Source organism: Gadus chalcogrammus, chromosome 16 (assembly GCF_026213295.1).
Source record: "Gadus chalcogrammus isolate NIFS_2021 chromosome 16, NIFS_Gcha_1.0, whole genome shotgun sequence".
Classification (NCBI taxonomy): domain Eukaryota; kingdom Metazoa; phylum Chordata; class Actinopteri; order Gadiformes; family Gadidae; genus Gadus; species Gadus chalcogrammus.
Genome location: NC_079427.1, coordinates 11,138,602 through 11,160,122, shown reverse-complemented (window position 1 = coordinate 11,160,122; position 21,521 = coordinate 11,138,602). Strand labels below are relative to the sequence as shown.

Sequence of the window (21,521 nt, the reverse complement as noted above, 5' to 3'; positions counted from 1 at the left end):
ACTCATTTTTCTCTCAGTAATTCGACTGTGTGAACATAACGTGAGGATAATGAACCAAAATTATGGAAGGATAAATACATGAGATGGAAGTCCATGCCAGAGGCTTTAGTGACGCATTTGTTGTCTTTTCCTAAATCAAATGTAAACAGAAGGCCTACCGTGCTGTCTGGTGAGCAAACGGTTAGGTAATCCCATCCGTCACCTGAACAGGTCAGGTGACACTGGCAATGATTAAATGTATTTTAATATCAAACTGTAAACGTGCCTCTGGGGACTATAATAGGACCAATAATGTTCCAAATGTGATTAAAAAAAAAGGCTATCCCTCACACCCAAACAAATAACACATGGAAATCATCTGTGGAAGCTGCTCTTTATTTGAAAAAGAAAGAAAAGACCTCAGTCATCGTTTTGCTACACATTCTAATTACATAAAGAAAAATAGCTGCGTTAAGACCAACGCAGAGAATCCTGAATCCAACTTAGGTAGAGTCAAATTTGATTGAATTGCTTTCATATTTCATACATCTTTCCATCCCCGCTGAGTGAACAGTCATTCTTTTTTTAATATATACAAAGAGCACCGATCAACAGTGCTCCGCCCCGCCCTGTTCCACTGGATCTCTATACAATTAAATTTACATCCAAACTGTGACCCCTTCCTCCATCCCCGACGTCCCACGACCATATTCGGCCTTTCCCTTTCCGCCGACTCCTCCAGCGGGGGTCGGCGAGAAGAGGGGCGTGGCCGACGCAGAAAGATGTGTGCAACATGAAGACAACTCTTTCACATTCAGAGTAAAAGGCAGCCATGAGTACGGTCAGTGAGTCAATGGCATGCCAAGCTTAAAGCAAAACGGAGCCCACCCATTTCCCCATTGTGATGCTTCTGATATCGTGGATGACATATCTCCCCCCCCCCCCCCCCCCCCCTCCCCGCTCCCCACTAGACAGAAAATGTTTCCATTGCAAAAAACCCTAGGCACAGAATTGTCTATATACTGTAGGTAACTGACTCAAACTCTACACCCTGCACTCGAAGTACAACGGAGATGGTGAAATATTTTCATCTAGTAAAAATTGTCCTTAACACAAAAACTGGAGAATATTTAGTGCTCTATCATTCCGCTTAATAGGTGTAATTTAATATAATAGCTATTTTTTTTTACTCTACCTCTCAATAATACAGTCTGAGATCCATATTTAAAGGTGAAGCAACCCCACAGGTGTTCAATGTAGTGTACATTTTACAGCCCCAGCCCCCCCCCCCCCCCAAAGTCTTAAATCAATAATCATAAATAAATACAAACAACACACAAGGAATGTCTACTGTAAACACGGTAAAAAAGACAAAAACTAAACAGGTGTAAACGTCATTAGCATCACTACTCGGTGACAGTTAAATTACCGGAGGAGGAAATCGATGATGATGACGATGATGGAGTTCTGATGAAGAAAGGTTAAAAGGGGACTCCGCTTGATTTTCCCGCCACATCCCTCCTCCTCAGCGTCACCCCTTCCCCCCCCCCTCCCCCTCCCTTTCCCGCTTAAGGAGAACGACAAGCTTTTTTTTTTTTGTCCAACCAACACCGTGTACATAAACATGATAAACAGTTTCTCAGCACCCATAACTATCTTTACAGGTTACACTGTAAAATGGGTGAGGAGCGACCCTCAACATTTGGGAGGGGAGGGGAGGGAAGGGGTAGAGGGGGAGAGGGGAGCAGGTGGGGGGGGCGGTTGGACAGCAGCATCACTTGAAGTCTTGGGGACAAATTTGCGTAATAATCGAACGGGCCAGCAGGGGTTTTGTCCAATATGTCGTTCGGAGACGGTTGCCATGGTTTCGGACAGTCATTGCCGACCACTCTGTTCGTGACATGTCTTGTATTCGAAAGTGTGTGTGTGCGTGTGTGTATGTGTGTGTGTGTGTGTGTGTGTGTGTGTGTGTATGTGTGTATGTGTGTGTGTGTGTGTGTGTGTGTGTGTGTGTGTGTGTGTGTGTGTGTGTGTGTGTGTGTGTGTGTGTGTGTGTGTGTGTGTGTGTGTGTGTGTGTGTGTGTGTCTGTGTGTGTCTGTGTGTCGGTGTGTGGGTCGGGTTGGAGGAGGTTTCTCTGAAGAGTTGGACAGCGTCGTAGACAGAGCCCGGCACTAAGTGCTTGGTCCTCACAGAGACTCTCCCAGCCACCATTACATGAACTGCATCTGGGGAGAGGGGAGACATTAGGTCACACTTATTTAATAGACATTGGCTGATTTCTTATATGGCTTAATCAATTGCGTACCATTTTCTTTCGTCACAAATGTGACACAAAAATTGTGATAGGGTTTTCTAAGTCTAATCAATTAATGTATAATATGGCCAATAAGACTAGCTAGCAAAGTTGTACATTGATCATTGTGTTTGGATATTAGTTGGATATTAGTTGAAAATGTAGTGGCTTTGTACTAGACAATGATCTGAAATGTTCCAAAACGAGAATAAAACACAAACGAAAACACAACCAGGTGAGACATTAACGATAACGATAAAACAAGGTTTGAGTAAAAAATGTGGAGGTTGAAAGACAGGAAGTAACGAGGAAAGAAGATAAAGAGCATGAGCAATCCCATGCGTTCGAGTGCGTCAGCGCGAGAGAGAGAGAGAGAGAGAGAGCGAGAGAGCGAGAGAGCGAGAGAGAGAGAGAGAATGAGCGAGAGAGAGAGAGAGAGAGCGAGAGAGGGAGAGGGAGAGAATGCGCGAGAGAGAGAGAGAGAGGGAGAGAGAGAGCGAGAGAGAGAGCTGTACCTAGAGAGAGACGGGTCTACAAGAAATCCTTGAGAGAGAGCTGTGCAAATGGGTCCTGTCCCGGAGCGCGGAGAGGACTCTGGCTGGAGGGACTAGAGGCCGCAGAAGGCTACGACAGCAGGAAAGAAGGAGGAAACGAGGGGGCATAGAGGGGGGGAGGGGGAGGGAGGCGACGGGGAGGGGGGCGACGGGGGGGCAACAGCAGTCAGTTAAAAATACATATGTATAAAGGGGGCGGAGCCAAGAGATTAGTCAGGAGTACGGACGCCATGGTGACAACACGAGAAGACGGAAGGCAGAAAGGAAGTGAAGGAGAGATAAACAAGGGTAGTCAAGTCGAAGGACGGATGGACGATCCAGCGCTTCCTTCTCCGGAGGAGGGAATAAAGGGGCCCAGTGTTGGGGTTAGCGTCGGAGGCCACATCATACACACTCACACCACCACACACACTGGGCTGTCACCACGATGGGATCATGACACGTGACACCAGTGAACACAGGGCAAACGAACCGGTCAACGATGGACAATCCTGGCCCTTTTTTTTTTTTTAACAGACGTTCACCACGGCAACCGAACGTGTGAAGGTGTCCTGAGCCAAAGCGCTCACTCGTACCTGCGCGCTGGACACAGAGCCGAATGGGTTAGGGGGCCGCATGATGGGCTGGCTGTACATCATGGTGGATTGGGTCATCATCCCCATGGAACCCATGGGTGGGGGCTGCGGCAGAGGGAGGGCAGAGGGGGGGGGGGGAGGTTAGTGCTGATGTTTTACATTTCCCTGTGTTTCTCGGTGTCATCCGATCCTGGTTTTATGACGTTGCATTGTAACGGAGCCTTGTTATTTGTTAGCATGAAAAGTGGGCTTTAGAGTTGGCTTTTGTCAAAATAATGCAAACAAGACTTAATTTGTGCAGCCCTTAATCAAAGGTACAGTCTCAAAGGGCTTAACATGCCGTGTGTTTATGATGCCCCCCTGACACAAAAAAAAAACATGAAACTGATTAATCGAAACAAACATTGATTTGTTAAATGACGATAACTGTTAGGGGTGACAGTGTGTGAACCGTGGTGGCGGGGGGGGGTGAACGCCACTTACCATGCCGTATCCCATCATGTTCGTTGGCGTCGTGGCGGGGTAGGCCATGACAGACGTGGGCTACCGGAGAGAGACACAACACAAGACAGCCGATAAGGAGACACACTCGTGGCACAGAACGTTCTGTCACACCAACAAAAGCCTCGGAAAAAACGGCGCCATCGGCGAAGGCCGTAGCGTCCTTCTTTCTCAGACGATAGTTAATGTATAGCGCGGGGAGGGGGGGGGGGGGGGGGCTGCTACGATGACAGGGGCCTTTGTGTGATCACCATGGAGACGGGGTTCCAGGTCGTGGAGGGCGCAGCCTTGGGCTGCCAGTTGGTGCCTCCTGTCAGCCTCTTCTCCCCCGGCTGACTCCAGTGGATGTCACTGTGGGTTCAGACATGCTAATATTAGCCACGGCTCCGGGCTAGCTGCAGCTCCCGGACGCTGGCCCACAGCGCTGATGTTTGTTTGTTTGTATGTTGTCGCGTAGCTAAGCGACGGCGGAATAAAAAAAAGGTCACACTCGTGACACTATTTATATGGTCGTTGGGGGGGTTGCGTGTGTGCGTGTGTGTTTGCATGTGTCCTTGCATGAGCTTGGGCAGTCAAGCGTGTGTGTGTGTGTGTGTGTGTGTGTGTGTGTGTGTGTGTGTGTGTGTGTGTGTGTGTGTGTGTGTGTGTGTGTGCGCATGTGCGTGTATGTGTTTTTGCCCATGTATGCGTGTGTGTGTGTGTGTCAATTCATGAATGTGTGTCCAACCATATATGTGTGTATTTGTGTTGACATGTGTGTTTTTCTTTGTGTCCACTCATGTCTTTGGGGTGCCACTTACTTTTTCGAGGTTCCATTTCCGATGCCGAGGTCTGTGGGAAGAGAGCGAGGTGTGAGCAGAGTGATGGTCTTTGGCCGTGACAGCACGGTGTGATTTGTTTATCGTGATTTGTTGGTCTGCTGACATGGATTATGTAACACGATGTTGCGCATCATACGATAATCTCCGCTTATCGTCTCCTCTCCTACGCGCGTCCACTAAGATCGCTTTGATAGTGTGGCGTTTAAAAAAGAATATACTATCATATTACCCTTAATACAAAAACAGATATATCACGGTACGGAGACGTTCAGTGCCATTATCAAGATAAGAATGTGGGAAGAGAGATATAAAACATCCCTTGACAGAAAGACAAGGATAAAGGGAATAGTAAATCACAGGAACTAGACTGGGGTACTCACTGCCCACGAGGTTAGCCAGGGAGGAGTCAAGGTCGTCTGACACCAGCCGGTCTTGGTTCGTCATGGAACACAGACCCTGGCTGGACCCCGCTAGAGTTGGCTTCAGGATGCTCCCGGAGATATCTGGCAAGGTAACAGATGGTGGTTCTAACACATATATATATATATATACATATAAACCAGCGGCAACACATCAGCCATGACAGGCTAATGTATATATGTATCCTAATTGGCTAAATACAGTGCCGCTTCGACGATCAGGAAGCCTGTACTATTGCTCAGGAAGGACAGCAATTCATATCTTAATCTTTGGTGTTAATGTTTGTGCGTGTATTGGGTGGATGTGCGTTTACATAATTTGCATAGATGAATATGCGTTTCCTGGAGTGTATTCAACGTTGCGCTGACACGACGCCCTGGCCTGACTATCAAGGTCGTGACCCATTTCTCAAAATATGACAAAACAACAAACAACCGTGACTTCATTTAAATACTGTTACGTGACCCTCTCCCTTTGGAAAACATGTTTTTGTATCGACTGCGGTGAGACGGAATGGGGCCTGGAATCTGCCCTGTTTGAACTCAAACAACCTGGAGCCCTACCTCGAGTACACAGAAACCACATTAAATATTAAACCCCATGTCAGTTCCAGGGTTCTCTCTCTGGGTGTGTGTCTGAGTGTGTCCTCACCGTCAGAAACCAGGACGTTGCCGCCGGCCGCTTTGACTCCAAACACCGACTCAAAGTCGACCTGCAGGCCCCCGGACGGAGTGGGCTGCTGGGAGGCAGGCTGTGGCGTGGAGTACCCTATAGGGGAGCGAGAGACACAGCAGGAGGGGGTGAGGGAACGCCGTTAGAAAACCACCACCGGCGCACCATTTCAGAATAAATCTCAAGACGTCATGGATGGATGCTAGTCATGGATTCTATCAGGGCTGGGCGAATTTTGATCGTGATTTCGATCATAGCGTCAAACGATCACAAAATTAACATAATCTAGTTATTTATTTTTGTATATATTTTCTTTTATTTAATGTTTATAGAAAGGGCAGAACAGCTGGATACATATCTGTATTTTAGATTTTTTTTTTAAGGCGATTTTCAAAGTTCCTTTTGTTATTTTGTGTATTTTTTTAAGGCGAATTTTCAAGGTTCTCAGTTCCAAAGTTTTTTTGGGGAGAGACATGCTGAATAAATACAACATGTTTTCAAACTCAAAAATAATCGTTTGAATAATCGTGATTTCAATATTGACCAAAATAATCGTGTTTATGATTTTTCCCATAATCGAGCAGCCCTAGATGCTATGTACATAGACAACAGCGACCTACGACCTAGCCACTGGATTATAACCACCTGACTGGGGTTGTTTTAAACCAGGCTGCTGTGTGTGTCACTCTCTGTACTCTGTGTTATGAGGGGTAGCAAATCACAGCTGAGCTTTAAAAATAAACTGGGATGGCCGTGATTAAAGTAAACCCCTCCGACGTGGGGCTTCTACCCCTCTCCTAGGGGAGGTCTGGCTGGAGCTCTGTCCTGGGCGTACAGCTAGGTACAATACCTCTGAATAGACCTGCTACGGCAGAGGACTCGGTGGGGTAGGGAGGCTGGTGGTGGTGCTGGGGACCTGGCGCTGGACCACAGAAGGAGTCTGACGCCGGAAGCAGAAAGTAGGAAGTAGAAAGAAAGAGGAGACAGACCAATAGAGAAGGGATTTCAGGACAGTGCCGGTAAACGAGCCAGGGCAGAAAGAAAAACAGCGGGAGAAGATAATTAAATAAGGGAAGGCTGATTTTAATTCAAGGTTTAAGATCAATTTGGTTAATTTTAAGTAGCAGAGACAGAATAGCCTATGGGAGGGAGGATATCAGGGATTTATATTCAGTTCTGCAATCAATTAAGGGATAGCAAAGGCAGGTTAAACCACCTAGATGAGGGTTGTATCAAAACGTTTTATAAGGTCCATGGGATTGTATTGGGTAAAAAAAAATAAAGAAACACCCTATGTTTGCCAAGTGGGGAAACATAGGCTTAGATGGGGGTCCATCAAAGTACCTGACATGGAGTGTTCTATCCGCACTGTACGTTTGTAATTGGTTGAAACGGACGAGTTTGTGTCAATAAAGGGATTGTAACGATCTGGAGGATCAAACATAGTGTTGGTCAAAGAAAAAACAGATTTCAACTTATTACCTCTATGGTTATTGCTTTATATTTCTATAGATCTAGATCTATATTTCTGCATATAACACGTTGTGTCGTATGGCCGGAGATGGGAGGGTAGGAGGGGTTCTACTGGGAGTTGGTACACGCCCACATGTCTTTCTGATTGGCTGAATGCACAGTATTCTGTGACCATTAAAATTGGCATGAATTATTAAATAAATATAAATAACATTAAAGACGAGGAAGAAAGAGATAATAATAATAAGATAATAACCAGGAAAACTTTACACACAGATATAGCTTATTAACGCTCCAAATCGAGCTTTACACATTAACCATGCATGTGAGACACTGAGCATTGCTACGGACAAGTAACACCAGTGGGGCTACAGGAGAGACAAGAGGGGTTTTGGGGGGATAGACAAAAAAAAGGCCTTTTACCGCCAAACATTTCATGGGCGGACGTCCTAGAGGGAAAGCTAACACCGTCCGAAGACACGACAGGTATGTGCGCGGCATCGACAACGATTTTTGAGAGGAAAGGGTTAAGGTTTGGCATGGAGTCGTCCCCAGCTTCGGCAGAGGTGAAAGGATCTAGGAAGGCACAGAGAGGAAGGGAGGACACAGAGAGAGAGAGCGAGTGAGAGAGACAGGCAGAAGTAAACGAGAAGGTAAGAGGGGTGGACATCAGAGAGCATGCACAACAGGTCAGAGTAGATCAGTAGGAGGGCTGGTTGAAGTTGATTGTGGAGATGGGGGGGGGTGTTGCGACGTGGTGGGCCATGGGTCCTTACCTGCCCAGGCAGTCGCTACTGGGAGGCCCGCAGAGCCAGACTGCATGGAGGGCTGGAAGGTGGACTGCAGGTCGAACAGGTCGCTCTCCATCTTCAGAGCACTGCGGGAAGGAAAACGCCCTGTCACCTCAACCGTCGATCAAAACACCCATGATATCATTTGGAATTGGTTAGAAATAAGAAAACTAAAGCTCAGTACAATGTAAGATGTGGCGTTATTAAGTATTATATGGTGCGCTTAAGAGCCACAGTTTCATAAAAAAAAAGCTTTTACTCAAGATTTATATATGGACATAAAGAGTGCATGCAACCACCGAAATATTCCCGGATTTTCATCAGCATAAATCAAGTAAATATCCTTCAGGCGAGCGTTAAATCGCGAATCTTTCGCTTTAAAAAGAACAAACAATCGATTCTCTCTACAGAGCCACTAATGAGTGTACCCGTTGGAGCAGCTGGGGGTGGAGAAGAGGTCGATGGCCGGGGCTGTGCTGATGGTGCCCCCTGTGGTGGAGACGGGCGACGTGTCGGTCGTGGCGAAAGAGGGCCTCTTAGACAGCTCCTTCAGCCTCTGTTCCTAAGAAAAGGACAAGTTTCAGAACCCCCAACGAAAGCCACCATGGCGGTCGCGTTTTGACGCCCTTGTTATTGTGTACTGCGGTTGCTATGGGGTGTCGTGTGGTTGTTTGTTTGTTTTCCTGGTTAAACTCACGCCGAGTGAAACACTTTGGATTACTTTCCCCTCCCCTGTGATCTGTTGAACTTTAATTATGCATATTACATTGCAAATACTGCCGCAAATACCGTATTTGTATTCCTATTGATTGTCTCATACGTTTTGTTGCATATTTGTATTTATTGTCCTGAATAAATGCTAACACCTGCACCAAGATGAAAACCCTGAACAATTTATACTTTGGCAAAAAAAACAGTTCTGAGTCCTTTCAACCACGGCCGTACCTTAAGCGCTTTGAGCCGAGCCTGCTCTTCCTCCAGAGCCGCTTGCTTCTCCCGCTCGTCTACCTTAGTGAACGACATCCCCGTGCTCGCTAGAGACGACACCGCGTTGGACAGGGTGCTCGCCCTGGAGACCAAAAAACACATTTGTATAACATTTGTGTATTTGAGGACTGAATTGTGAATACTGTATTGGAGAGTGTCCCAACACCATCTCTCTAATAAATTGCTTATGACATTAACGTTAACATTTAGCAGACAATTTTACCAAAAGCGACTTACAAAAAGTACATTTGTCAGAAGAGAAACAATATATTGCTGTCGGTACAGTAAGGATGTTCATAGAACCAAGTGCCAAGCACTAACAATTGTTAGGTTAACCCCATTCCCTGTATACAACAAAGGGTTGTATACAGGGTAGGAGAAGATGCTACACAATGCTATGTACTATTTTTAAGTGCAAGTGTACGCAGACAATAAGTGCGTACATTAAGTACCAGGACGTACAACATACAATAAGTGCGTTGGAGTGGTGTGAGCTCATTCCTTGTTTAACAGCACAAAATGTTAGGATGGTCCTGGGCCAAAAAGGTTCAGGGAACTGAAGCCGGAGACCGGAGAAGCACCTACCTGCTGGCAGCGGTGGAGTCTTTGACCTTCTTGCCCTCTAAGGAGGCCAAGTGCTGCTCCAGGGCTTCCAGGAGACTGCTGGGAGCCTGGCGGGCCAAGAGCACCAAGTTAGCATCGATCTCACAACATGAACATCTGTCTGTTTGGGCATCAAGAACTGCTGAGCCAGGGGTGGGCAAGGCAATGTTAGGGGGTTTCTATGTAGTTCTGCTAAGGACTAAAGACTAAAAATGCTACACTATACTAACAACGTGTTGACAAGTGACTATGGTGCCCTTCTGTGCATTGAAGTCAAGTTAAATGTTAAGAAATGGCAAAAACGTTGAGTTATGAGTTAGCCCACCGCTGTGCAATGATTGCATTCCAGCTGAGAAGCCACTTTGGATGAGCGAGGAAGACGACGTATGTGAAATGAGGCACCTCACAACTTGGCCATCACGGAGCCGATCCAATGTCCAAGCAGCGTGGCTCGGACATTGGTCGCTGTAACAATGCCCATTGGGGCAGCCATTGTCAACATGAGCTACATTGGGGGGGGGGGGGGGGGGTACACCTCATGGGACACAAAGTGAATTACATGATTTACCACGGAGAGACTTTTTTCCTTCAACTGTTTTTCACCACGATGTAGGAGAGACAGAGTCAGAGCAGGAGCATGCAAAGAGACAACACTAAAGCAAGTCACAGACACCGAAAGAAGAGTGAGATGATAGTACTTACACAAACTGTGAACTAAAGTGGAAAGATAAAGGGAAAATACAGAATATAAAGGTGGTGACTAGCAGTGACCAGTTATGTGTGTGTGTGTGCGTGTGTGTGCGAGTGTTTGCGTGTGCCTGTGTCGTTGTTACAGTATGGGAGAGAGGGTGACTTGCTTAAACTTACAATTGACATACCCCAGTATGTGCACTTGGGTTAGAATGTAGGGCTTGCAATACACATGGTGAAGACACACAAGTTCTGACTGCAGTAGCAGGCCTTCTCATCTGAATTAGTCAGCTCACCGAAAGCTTGCCTTTATCACCTTTATTTAATGTAAAAAGGTGGAAGAGAGAGAGCGCTAAAAGACACAAACAAATAGAAAAGAAGTAGAGGAAGACTTGGAGGAAAAAGGGTCTTTGTTGGCGACATGCGATAAAGAATATCATGCAGTGTCTTATCTTGAAGGAACATTTGTACAGGGTGGGGTGTATGCATTTTGTTCAGTATGTAGACTGTTTCTAGGCAAACGTTCTGGGCAAAATAATTGAAAGAAACATAGATTGAAAGAAAGAGGTTCTGCCTTATCTTTGTACAGCCCAAAAGAAAAAGGTACTAGGCAGCATATCGCTGTACGTTGCCTGTGTAGGCCTGCGGCAAGTCTGATACCAACTACTGCTCCGGCGTTTTTATGCTTACCTGAGAAAGATCCGGAATGTCCCCTCGATCAATTCCCACCTGCTGTTAAACGGAAAACAGAATTGATTGATATATATTGGCTTAGCATCATCACACAATCAATGTACTGTTCCCTTTTCTAGCCAAGTAATAATGGCATCTAAATTTCATTTATACAATTCAATAAAACCTAAGAGCATCGTTTGATAGCTACCTCCGCTACTTTGAGGAACTCTGATATCCGGGTCATTCTGGTGAGAAACTTCTTGTAGATGTCCAAGCCTTCTTTACACTGGGTCTTCTTCATGTCAAAGTATTTTTCTGCATTTGTAACAAACAAAGGTACTTCTTAGTCTTTGGAACATACAACATGGATATGTCTTAGTGTATTGCTAAGAGGCAATGTCCACTTTGACTTAATAGAACAAAAGTTGGTTAATGGGGGGATAAAAGCTATCCTGTAATTACTCTTACCAAGCAGGTTGATAATCCCTTCGTTGTACGCAGCGAAGAGCCTGATGGAGTCTTTGAACAGGAGCATGAACGCAGCATTGATGACTCCATTAGTGAGCTCATTGGCATTGACCTGAAGGAGAGGAGACCAGAGTGAGTTCACAATCAGCTTGTGCATTTGCAGTCTTTGCAGACAGAATTACAGAGCAAGGGTGATCGAAAAACCACTGACTCACAGAAACTCTTATCAGACTATTTTTACCATCTTGAATCCCTGGAAATACTATCTCTAATAACAAGTCCTGACTCATTATAACAATGAAATTAACATTTTGTTTGTACATTAATGTAGTCTACAATTAAATCTATATTACTTCCCTATCCATTACGAATGATTATTTATTAATATTTATTTGTCTGTCAAAAATAGTTTGACATATGATTGCCTTATAATTACAGTGCCGCCAACCCTAGGGAAGAACGGAATCCAAATGAATTTTAACTTATGTAGCATGCCTTGCAAAGACGCCAATGGCGTAAAGAATATATATTTAAACTTCATGCAAATGAACCTTGCCCAGTGGTTGGGAACTTAAAAAAAGAACTCATGCAGTAGCATCTGGTTTCTCCTTACACTACTCACGTTGAAGTCCAGTAGGGCATCCATCTGGTTCTGGATGATAGGGATGGTCTTGAGCAGCTTTTCTGTGTTCATCATCCTCATCACTCCATCCACCCTGCATAGAGTAGAAGTAGTAGTGGAAGAGTGGGTGGGAAGGGGTCAGGAGAGAAGACACGCCCACAAGATAAAGGTAGCAAAGAGAGTAAGAGAGAGAGGGGATTGAGAAATAATCAGCATCGGACAATTTTTTTGTTGTACCCATATTTATAAGTAAATATCATTGACTCAAAAGCTAAAAATCTTTTAAAAGTCAGTGTTTTGTAGTTTTCAATTCTTACCCTCGCTTTACTTTGGTGAAGTCAAAGGCCACCTGTCGATAGGAGACTGCCTTCTCGTTGAGGTAGCGACTATACCTCCGGATAAATGTGGACATGTCATACCCTGCAAGAGACATCACAAATATATGTTCCTCTGACTCCAAAACGACTCATGCATGCACTTAACTGTATAACAAGTAAACATCCGGAAGCTAATTGATTGATTGAAGATGAGTGTGTCGTTTACCTTGTAGCCCACTTTTATCCAAAAAATTACTGAGGTTGAACAATGTATTCCTTGAAGCCAAGTACTGGACAAAACGCTGTTACGAAACAAAAATAAAATGACAGCCATTGATTATAGTTTGGTTTTCTGTAAGCTATGGTGCTTTTGATGATATACTTGGCAGTTGACATTTTAGATACAGCAAGCAGTAAAAATCGGACAGTAAATACTTGTTGTATTGACCGGGCTCACCTCATTGCCATAGACCATGAGGTGTTGTGTGGTGATGAGGGACTTGAAGACCACCACCCAGCTGGTGTTGGTGGTCCGCTCAAACAGTGAGTCCGCCAGCTGAGGAATGTTCACATTCATCTCGTTGGTGCAGTGGATCAGATCTGAGTAACAACACAATGGCCAGGAACTTAGTGCTTTGTAAACAGGAGAATAGTTACACGGTGATTCACCAGTTCTCATTTTAAATAGGCCCAATTGTTCATTATATCATGGACGTCATGGATCATCATGTGATGTGCATCTCCAAAAAAAATCTCACTTTAGTCTCAGAAATTTGCTTGTTACAAGGCTGGACACCCGCCCATCACATCATCGCAAACACATATTATATGCCCGTTTATTACTGGTCTTTGAACCCTGGCCAGGAACTAAATTAGTATCACCCCAATTCATGTAGGCCTAGCACAAATAACCCAATATCCTGATAATCATAAAATAACTCTATGTCCAGGTCATAATGCAGGGCCTTAGATTAGTGTGCTGTCCAAACATCCAGAATAGACACAATATATCTGTGCCTGGGAAACCCTTATTAAACCAAGCATTATCTTTCATATCAGTGTTGTTGCAAGGTCAGGCAACATACAATACATAATACATATATTATTGTTGTATATTAATATACTGATATGCAGCCTTAATCATTATTAGACTAAATGATTAAAAAATTCCACAGAGGGTTTTGATTCCTACCATTTGCATTCTGCCATATCACCTGGCCCACTCGTTAATAAATGTCCTATACCGATGCATGGACATTTTTTGAAAGCAATAGGAATAGAATGAATTCAAATTAGGATGGAATGAGTTAACTTTTTTTAATTGATTGCCACTCACTAGTAGTAATTCCTGCTCTAGAAACTATGGCTGTCATAATGTATAGCTGTGTCGTGTCATCAAACGCATGTCACCATCAGAACAAGGGATGTCAAAAACTCCCTAAAGATGAGTACATCATTACAATGATTATGTTGAGAATGCCATAGCATTTGATGTCTGGAAGACAAGTGCATTAATGTGTCATAATGCATGGCTTTTCTAATGCCAGTTCCTCCTTACAAAAAAATATATTTTCTCTTTGCGTTCATCCCAAAGAGTGCTAGTTTATCGATGCGAGCACGAACAGCAAATCCAGGGGGGCTGCTATTGGCCCTGCCAGTCACTGCAGTGACAGGATTGACAGTGTAATTGGGCCTCACTTTCTGCCCTATATTTGCCAGTTTTCTGGAGTCAAAGCAGGATTTAAAGTAGGACAGGATAACCTTCCGGAGTAGTAGCAGGATGAGGAGGATAGATGCCTGAATGACCCAGAGAGGGTAGCAAGCAGAGGCAGGCAGTAGGTCTATCTAAGGTTCTCAATGTCATGCCTGTATGAGCTTGCTCTCCCAATGAACATTGAAAGCTGTTTAGTATATTAATGAGGCTAATGGGAACATACACTTACACAAGATCTTGGTACTGATTCATGTTTTCAACTGAGTGTCTTCAAGGGGTGGGCTGCCTGTTACTGTACCTGCGGACTAAACCCTGGAACAGTTTCCCATTGAGACACAGACTGTGTGAACCAACCTCATAAAAAATGTCCCTAACAACTTTTTTATACACATTGTCTCATTTTTGTCCATGCAATAAATATGTAAACTTCAGCTGCAGCCATTGTGATGTCTAATTGTACTGCATTTAGTCACATCACCTGATAAATGTGTTGTATCTAAGCACAGGAATTAAGCAAAAACAAATTGCATGATCATTCATGAATTAAAACGCATTTTTTGTATAGTGAGTCCAGGAAAGAGATTTCCATTATACAGGGCTGGGTGAGACTATAACATTTAATTTCAATCAATATTTATATATTTCCCATCCAAATATATTGCTCTGACAAATATAAAAAAATTAAAAATTAAAATATTCTAGAAGAAAACGTAATGATAAATCAATACCTTTCCAACAACATTTCTTTAAAACTAGTTGTTTGCAACACAGCGGTGCTGACAGTGACCTAAACCCATTGTACTGTGTATGCATGAACAAGGGAGAATGGTTGTATAGGCTCTCTGTTCTCTGTGCATAAGTAGGAGGGAATGAGTTCGAGTCACACATTGAGTGGCTAGCTATGTTTGGCTGGACCAACAATATTTCAACGCTTTGCCAGCTCCCCCTAACTCATCCCAGCCGCAGCAGAGAAGACCTGCTTGGGCCAACAGGTGTGGAGGTATATCAATAGAGACTAAAGCCCTGCCACTTTAAAATACATCATGCTTGGTTTAGATAAACCACTTTCTTCAATCGCTTATCCAGTTATTCAAGTTCAATAACATTTCCTCACATTTATAGCTGCTATGTATGGAGGGTTTAAATACAGACACCACAGGCCAACGTCTTAAAAGAGAGTAGGTCAGTGACGATGAATGCATCTATATATCTATCTATATACGTTGGGACCATTCGAGTCCCAGGACATCATCTATGTCTATCACGAGCAGACTAAAATAATGTTAACTTTCTATTATGAATACCATCCTGTGGTCCTCTGACATCGTCTTAACCTGGGTAATGTGTGGTGGGGGTAGAAGAATCCTACATGTAAATAGGGAAATAATGCAATAATACTGCATAACGGATTACACCAATGTGGCCCTAGTATATAACGAGATCATAATGAGAAATGTGTCATACAGGCCGTAGCATTATTTAGTCTGTAAACAACAATTATGTATCTGATTGCCCCAATCACAGTGGCAACAGCTATAGATAATAATGATGGAAGTGGAACCGGCATAGATCGCATTGTAACTTTTAATTCCAGGCCCATAACGGGCCCTGTCGGCAACTCTACATCTTAGCATCCCAAACAGCCTGTTCTGTTGTATAACAATGAGCAAAAAAGAGTCTCCTTACATTGTATACGACAAGAATGCACCAAATGCAGTCAAATTGTCATGCAATATTGTGTTATAATAAAAAAAGAACAAATCTGGTCAGTCATTGTAGACAGCGCTAAACGACTGCTACGTTAGCTAACCTGAGTTTGACAGCGATTGAATGGGGGGAATTCAACTAACGCGAACTACTTCTTACGAATACGTGACGATAATATCTTTAAGGTCGGTGTTATAAGCACTATTGCTGGGTTTACTTCAGTATTTGTATTTTATATGGTACACAACCTCGCTTTAAAAGGGCGATTTCGCATCAAGAGTCAACAGCATAGCCTACTCTGTCGAGGCTTTGGGGCCCTGTTGGTACCGTCGCAATAACTCTGCTGTTATGCGTTTAATCCGCAGAATGGCCACACATTGGGGTTTTATTCGGGATACTTACAGTCCAAATGTTTCTTTTTGGGACCCATGATTTCGTGGGTCGTGGCCTTGCATACTGTTTTGGACACAGCCGAGCCCGTTACACTGTGCTGGGCTGCGGTGATCCGGTCCGTAATGCTCTGCCCCGACATCTTCCTTTATGGATGCAACAAAGAATTACAGACACAGCGACACACCGGCTCTCCTTCTTCTGCTGCTTTCAAAACGATCCAGGACTATCCAAGCCTCCAAACCCCCGACCCCTTTCCCACCTTGGGAAATATAATGGTAAAAAAAAAAAACAAGACGAACGACCAGACGAGAACCAGAGGAGGGCGTAAGAAAGAGAAGCGATCCACATAAATATGAATAAATATATAAGCTCGGCCGCTCCGTTTCCTACAATTCAAACTCCGCTTGCGAATAAATTATATTTCATAAAGCTATGGCGGTACATTTGGCAGCACAGGGTCCACTCGCTGACTCATTCGCCCCGCCGTCTCTGTCTATCGCTCATTCCGATCTCTAGATCCCGGTGCGTTTCGGTCCGTGTCGGTAGTCGCCACTCCTGCTGCTGGCTTTAAAGTGCTACATGCAGTCAGGGAAATGGCGGGCCTGCTCTGCTCTCATAGCGTAAGGGTGTTGGGTAGATGAGTGTATGACGTTCAGCACACCGGAGCCAGACTTTAGACTCTAGTATTGACTGACTCCCCTGCAATTATCTTTGGTGAAGGTGTACATTGTAATTATCCTTGAATGTGGGCCTGCACACACAATAGGCTTACACATGGGAACTTTTGGATAATGATATCCCTTCTGTGGTTGACCTATTTGTAAATGACCTCAATTCCCATACAAGAAAATAATTTGCATTTGCTCTTCACACACAAAACGCACGCTACACGCTAACGATTTGTACAGACTAACAGGAACACTTCCAAAAAACATTTCCAAAATCTCCAAAACAACAGTTGGTCAACAGCTGTTGCACAATTATTTAGCAAAAAGGGTTCTTGGACTATCAAAATTCACCGATAGTTTTGGAAACGTCAACACTTAGGCTATAAGAGGACTAAATGTTATGAATAATGAAATCATATTAGTAAGGAGAGCCACAGGCTTTTCTTAAGGCAAACTACCTAGGCAATTATAGGGCGCAACCTGCCCCTGTATATATTCACAAGCAGCAAACAGGTTGTTTAGATGAACATTTTTATTCGTTGCTCATTATTGTAGACCATAACCACGATGAACATGTACTCTTATTTACTTAACACTTTTCAGCTCTCTCTCTCTCTCTACCCTAACCCTATCTCAGCTCCCCAAGGCCCACCTCCTCCTTCTGAGCACACCCAATCATTACCATAACACTGAACCCCCCCCTCCCCTCAAGAAAGTCCTTCGTCCCCGAGGGGGCAAACAAAGTCTTCAAACCAGCTGGGAGACGGTGGCCTCTGCCCCAGCTGGGGAGTGGCAAAACTGTCTTGAGACGCCGGGTTCCTCTCTGGTGTAGCGGCAGGGGGCTGCGGGGGGACAGGGGAAGGGGGGCTCGGAGTTCGGTGTCAGGGGAGCCCCACCCCTGTAAGGGGCAAGCCTCTCCCTATGCAGTGCCACTTTTCTGCCTCTAGGCGGAGGCTGATCACTGTACACCACCTCCCCAATCATTTCTAACACTCTACAGGGGCCGACCCAGTGGAAGTCCAACTTAGGCCAATGTCCCTTCTTCCTGCGGGGGCGTTATACCCATATTAGTTCCCCGGCCTAATAGTCCCGCCAGAGTCAAGCAGTTGATGTCCCTACATGCTCCCCTAGGGACATCAACTCTTTGTATGTGCCGGCTCAGGTCAGGGATGGAGTTGGTCTTTGCCCCCGAGCTCTTGCGCCTGCAGACTCGGAAGAGGACTCGGAGGTTCCATTCTTCATCCACCCTCCTCACATCAAGGCAGATAGGTTCAATGCCTCATTCCCCCTTGACCCTCACCTCAGAGGACATTGAGGGCTGACCAATTTGAAATATCCTGTGCACCCAAGCGAGTCAAAAGAGACACTACCCAGCGGTACACTATTGACATCATAAGCAAAGACCTTGTGGGGGGGAGGCTGGCCAACAGAGTCTCAGCTTCCCTCTGGAAGATGATTGTGTTCCAGCCTCTGCTTGACTACACTCATCAGAGCCATCCTTGGAAGGGATGACATCAAAGGAACCCGCCTCAATGCAGATCTCCTGGTATATTGGCCCTGTGACAAAGTCCTTGACAATTCCTTCCATGGGAGAACCAGACGCTCTGTCCTCCTGTAAGAAGAGGAAACATTGGCATGTTCATGAACCCCTACACTTCTGACTTCACCAAGGGGGTCTAGCGGTAGGTATGTCCTGATCAATACAGAAGAGGGCACCTATCTAGGCTGCATTGCTTCAAATCAAGCCCCAACCGAGGTTCACACCTCAAAGAGCACCCTGCAACACGAGGAAGCAGTGGGCAATGAGGACATCCTCCACAACCTCAGGCTAGCTGTCCATAACGGAGACATCAAAATGGGCTCTGGCAATGCCGGACCCCCACTTTGTGGACTCCCCTTCGTAGGGGTCTAAAGGGGGCTTGTGGCTGATGTGGTTGAAATGTAGAAAACCCTGCTTTTATTTGCACAAGCAATACAAAGGTTGTTTAAATGAATTATTTGATTTGTTCCTTAACACTTGTTACCATATTGTACCCACTGAACTGTTAACACTTTCTCTCTGTCACTCTCTCTCTTTCTACCTTACCCGCTTCTCTCCTCCGTTAGGCCCATACCCTCCTGCTAAGCTCCAAAAACAGAACACAACTCCAGCAACGCATATAAAAAACAAAGAAGAAAAAAAAAACTGTTTTCCCTGTTTTCCCCAAATTTCTCTTTATGTATTATGCATATTTATTTTTAAATATATTTTTAATAACTGAACCAATAGGATGGGTCTCCTTTATTGTTGACCTTTTGGCACAGCTGCTGTTGCAGTTTCATTTATTTTTTTGCCGTGTTTATAATAGTAGGCTATAATTAAAAAGGTGTTATTTCCCCTGAGCAACCACACAGTTACCATCGATTTAACATTAAACCATGTGAGTTAGCAAAATTAGTCGTGTTTTTCAATATGGCACATGCCCGGACAAGTGTTGATTTTTTTGTACCACCAAAGCCTATGTAATGCGGTACAAATAAATAAAGGGTATTACCCAATAGAGCCACCTGCGTTGTTGCACATGGATAACACAAGGGGGCAGCCCATTTCCATGGTAACACAGTTCTATCAATTTAATCCTTTGTTTTTGTTGAACTTAATCTGTGATCATTAAGTGTGTAATCCACCACAATTGTGACAACATGTGTATTGGATGTATCTAGGTCTATATCCCCTGGGCTGTTTTTTATTCTGTTTTCGATGAGAATGTTTTGTCAGTTGTTGCACATAGAGCCCTTTGTGGGGCTTCTACTGTACCAACATCTATGCGTCACAGACCATTCGATATTGTAAAATAAGTAGCTTTATGTTGTCAACTACTTTATCCCTCCCCCATGTTCAATAGTAGTATCTATCTCTAGACTGTCATCATTAACCTATTTACTTCCTGATGCTATTCATAGCGCTGTTGTGTGTCAGATATCTTACGTTATTCCACATGGTTTGGGTTACGAACATCAACAAAAGCCATCCGGCTGCCGTCGTTTTCCCACCTATGTAATTTGTTCAAGCTTCCTTAACGAAAGAAAAAATACCCTTCCTCTTTACCGGGCCTTTAGGTTAGTAAGTAAGAATGCAAACAAACAAACAGCACCTTGTGGGTACTTAAAGCATTACCTCATGCTCCTCAATCCAATTATCCAATCCTTCAACACTTATTTCTGTGTAATGTGTACACACATTAACAACTTTTTATTTACCCAAAACTAAAACGATGAATATGTTTTACATCAGTGTAAACATTGCATCCCAGTATTCAGAGTCAATATGAACATCAAAGTAAATATTGATTTTATCAAATGTAGTGGGGCTTGTGATTCCCTTACAATATTGTTCAAATATAAATGGTACATACTTGAAATGTTTGAAGAGAGAAAAGCCTACTTCAGCCACGTTGCCTAGGTACACCATTATTACCTCCATTTAATAAATATATATTCCATACAATCAGCTTGCTTTCTATGTGCATAATGGTCATGTGGGTGGATTGAAGACGGTTTGATTGGCTCCTAACAGCAGGTGGACAGTGATAGAACTGTTGATTGTTAATTAACTAATATAACAGAATCAGTGGTAAGCATCTGTTTTCCCTTCCTGGCTATGTTTAAACCTTGCATGTCCTATAGCAGCTCTCCTGGGGTCGGGCGGACAGCAGAGATGTATGAGACATGCGTGTGTTTGTTGTATCAGAGAGCTGCAGGTTGATCAGATAGGCTAGATTCAATCTGCCAGGTATTACCTGTGCCAGCTGGCCATGGCGGTGGAAAGTCCCTGAACACACAATATATAGGGAACACACACGCGGTCGCATACACACACACACACACACACACACACACACACACACACACACACACACACACACACACACACACACACACACTAGCACACACACCCGCGCACACAGGGATACACAAGCATACAAACTATTCAGACAAATGCATACTGACAAAAACACTCACCCACACACACACACACACACACACGCACACACAATAATCTATAGGGGATATATTTGTTTTCATAGAGAACAAAACAGGAGAAAGAAGTCAGAGGGGAGTAGGAGATGAAAGAAAGAGATATGATAGTATCACATGGTATTACTATAGCATAGTGAAGCATAGTGTAATATGATTTATTAACAAATATTTCTGCTTTCTTTTGTCTTTTTCTTCTTTCTGAATTACAAGTGCAATCGGTGCAATAATCAAAATTAAACTTTTCCGAAACAGATTTTGTCCTGAAATAGAAGAATATCCTGCATCGATCGAAAAATACATTCGAAAAACATTTCAACAATGTTATTTTGCAGGTCAGGTAAGGGCCCATCAATAAGCTAATCCTGTTTTTGAAGAAGCACAGACGTTGAGCGCATTCTATGTGCAAGTCAACTAGGTCATCGAGTGGGTGGGATGTTTAAAGTAAGCTGGTGCGGGTTTGCTTACCATTACCATGTATTCTTTACAGGTGAATGCAGCCCTCCTGCGGGCTCTGAATAGCGCTGGTCTGCTTGTACGTGCGTGTCCTATTTGATTTCAGCTCTTCCTCATCGGGAAG

General features: G+C 44.2%; 1 protein-coding gene across 9 annotated transcripts; it reads right to left on the bottom strand.

Annotated features, from left to right (window-relative positions):
* Window positions 1–940: 940 nt before the first annotated feature.
* picalmb (phosphatidylinositol binding clathrin assembly protein b) lies at window positions 941–16,969 on the bottom strand. Of its 9 annotated transcripts, none has more exons than XM_056611173.1 (23): window positions 16,266–16,969; window positions 12,900–13,042; window positions 12,669–12,744; window positions 12,443–12,545; window positions 12,117–12,219; window positions 11,504–11,615; window positions 11,244–11,350; window positions 11,051–11,092; window positions 9,653–9,738; window positions 9,026–9,149; window positions 8,509–8,636; window positions 8,066–8,166; window positions 7,713–7,865; window positions 7,161–7,244; window positions 6,667–6,756; window positions 5,796–5,912; window positions 5,105–5,227; window positions 4,704–4,734; window positions 4,155–4,254; window positions 3,886–3,945; window positions 3,403–3,507; window positions 2,789–2,897; window positions 941–2,205 (listed from the first exon to the last, which is right to left on the bottom strand). In XM_056611173.1, the coding sequence occupies exons 1-22, from the start codon at window positions 16,393–16,395 to the stop codon at window positions 2,805–2,807; spliced, it is 2,211 nt and encodes a 736-aa protein (XP_056467148.1). In that variant the 5' UTR covers window positions 16,396–16,969; the 3' UTR covers window positions 941–2,205; window positions 2,789–2,804. The 9 variants fall into 9 exon arrangements, with proteins under 9 accessions (XP_056467148.1, XP_056467147.1, XP_056467150.1 ...); XM_056611172.1 differs by having other exon boundaries at window positions 8,509–8,642; window positions 16,266–16,968; XM_056611175.1 differs by having other exon boundaries at window positions 12,126–12,219; window positions 16,266–16,966.
* Window positions 16,970–21,521: the final 4,552 nt, after the last annotated feature.

Coding starts and splice junctions, on each gene's coding strand:
- picalmb (XM_056611172.1), bottom strand. CDS start 16,395: ATGTCGGGGCAGAGCATTACGGACCGGATCACCGCAGCCCAGCACAGT. Junction 12,546..12,668: donor GGATAAAAGTGGGCTACAAG/GTAAACGACACA, acceptor TGTCTCTTGCAG/GGTATGACATGTCCACATTT. Junction 6,757..7,160: donor GATAGAACACTCCATGTCAG/GTACTTTGATGG, acceptor TTCCGGCGTCAG/ACTCCTTCTGTGGTCCAGCG.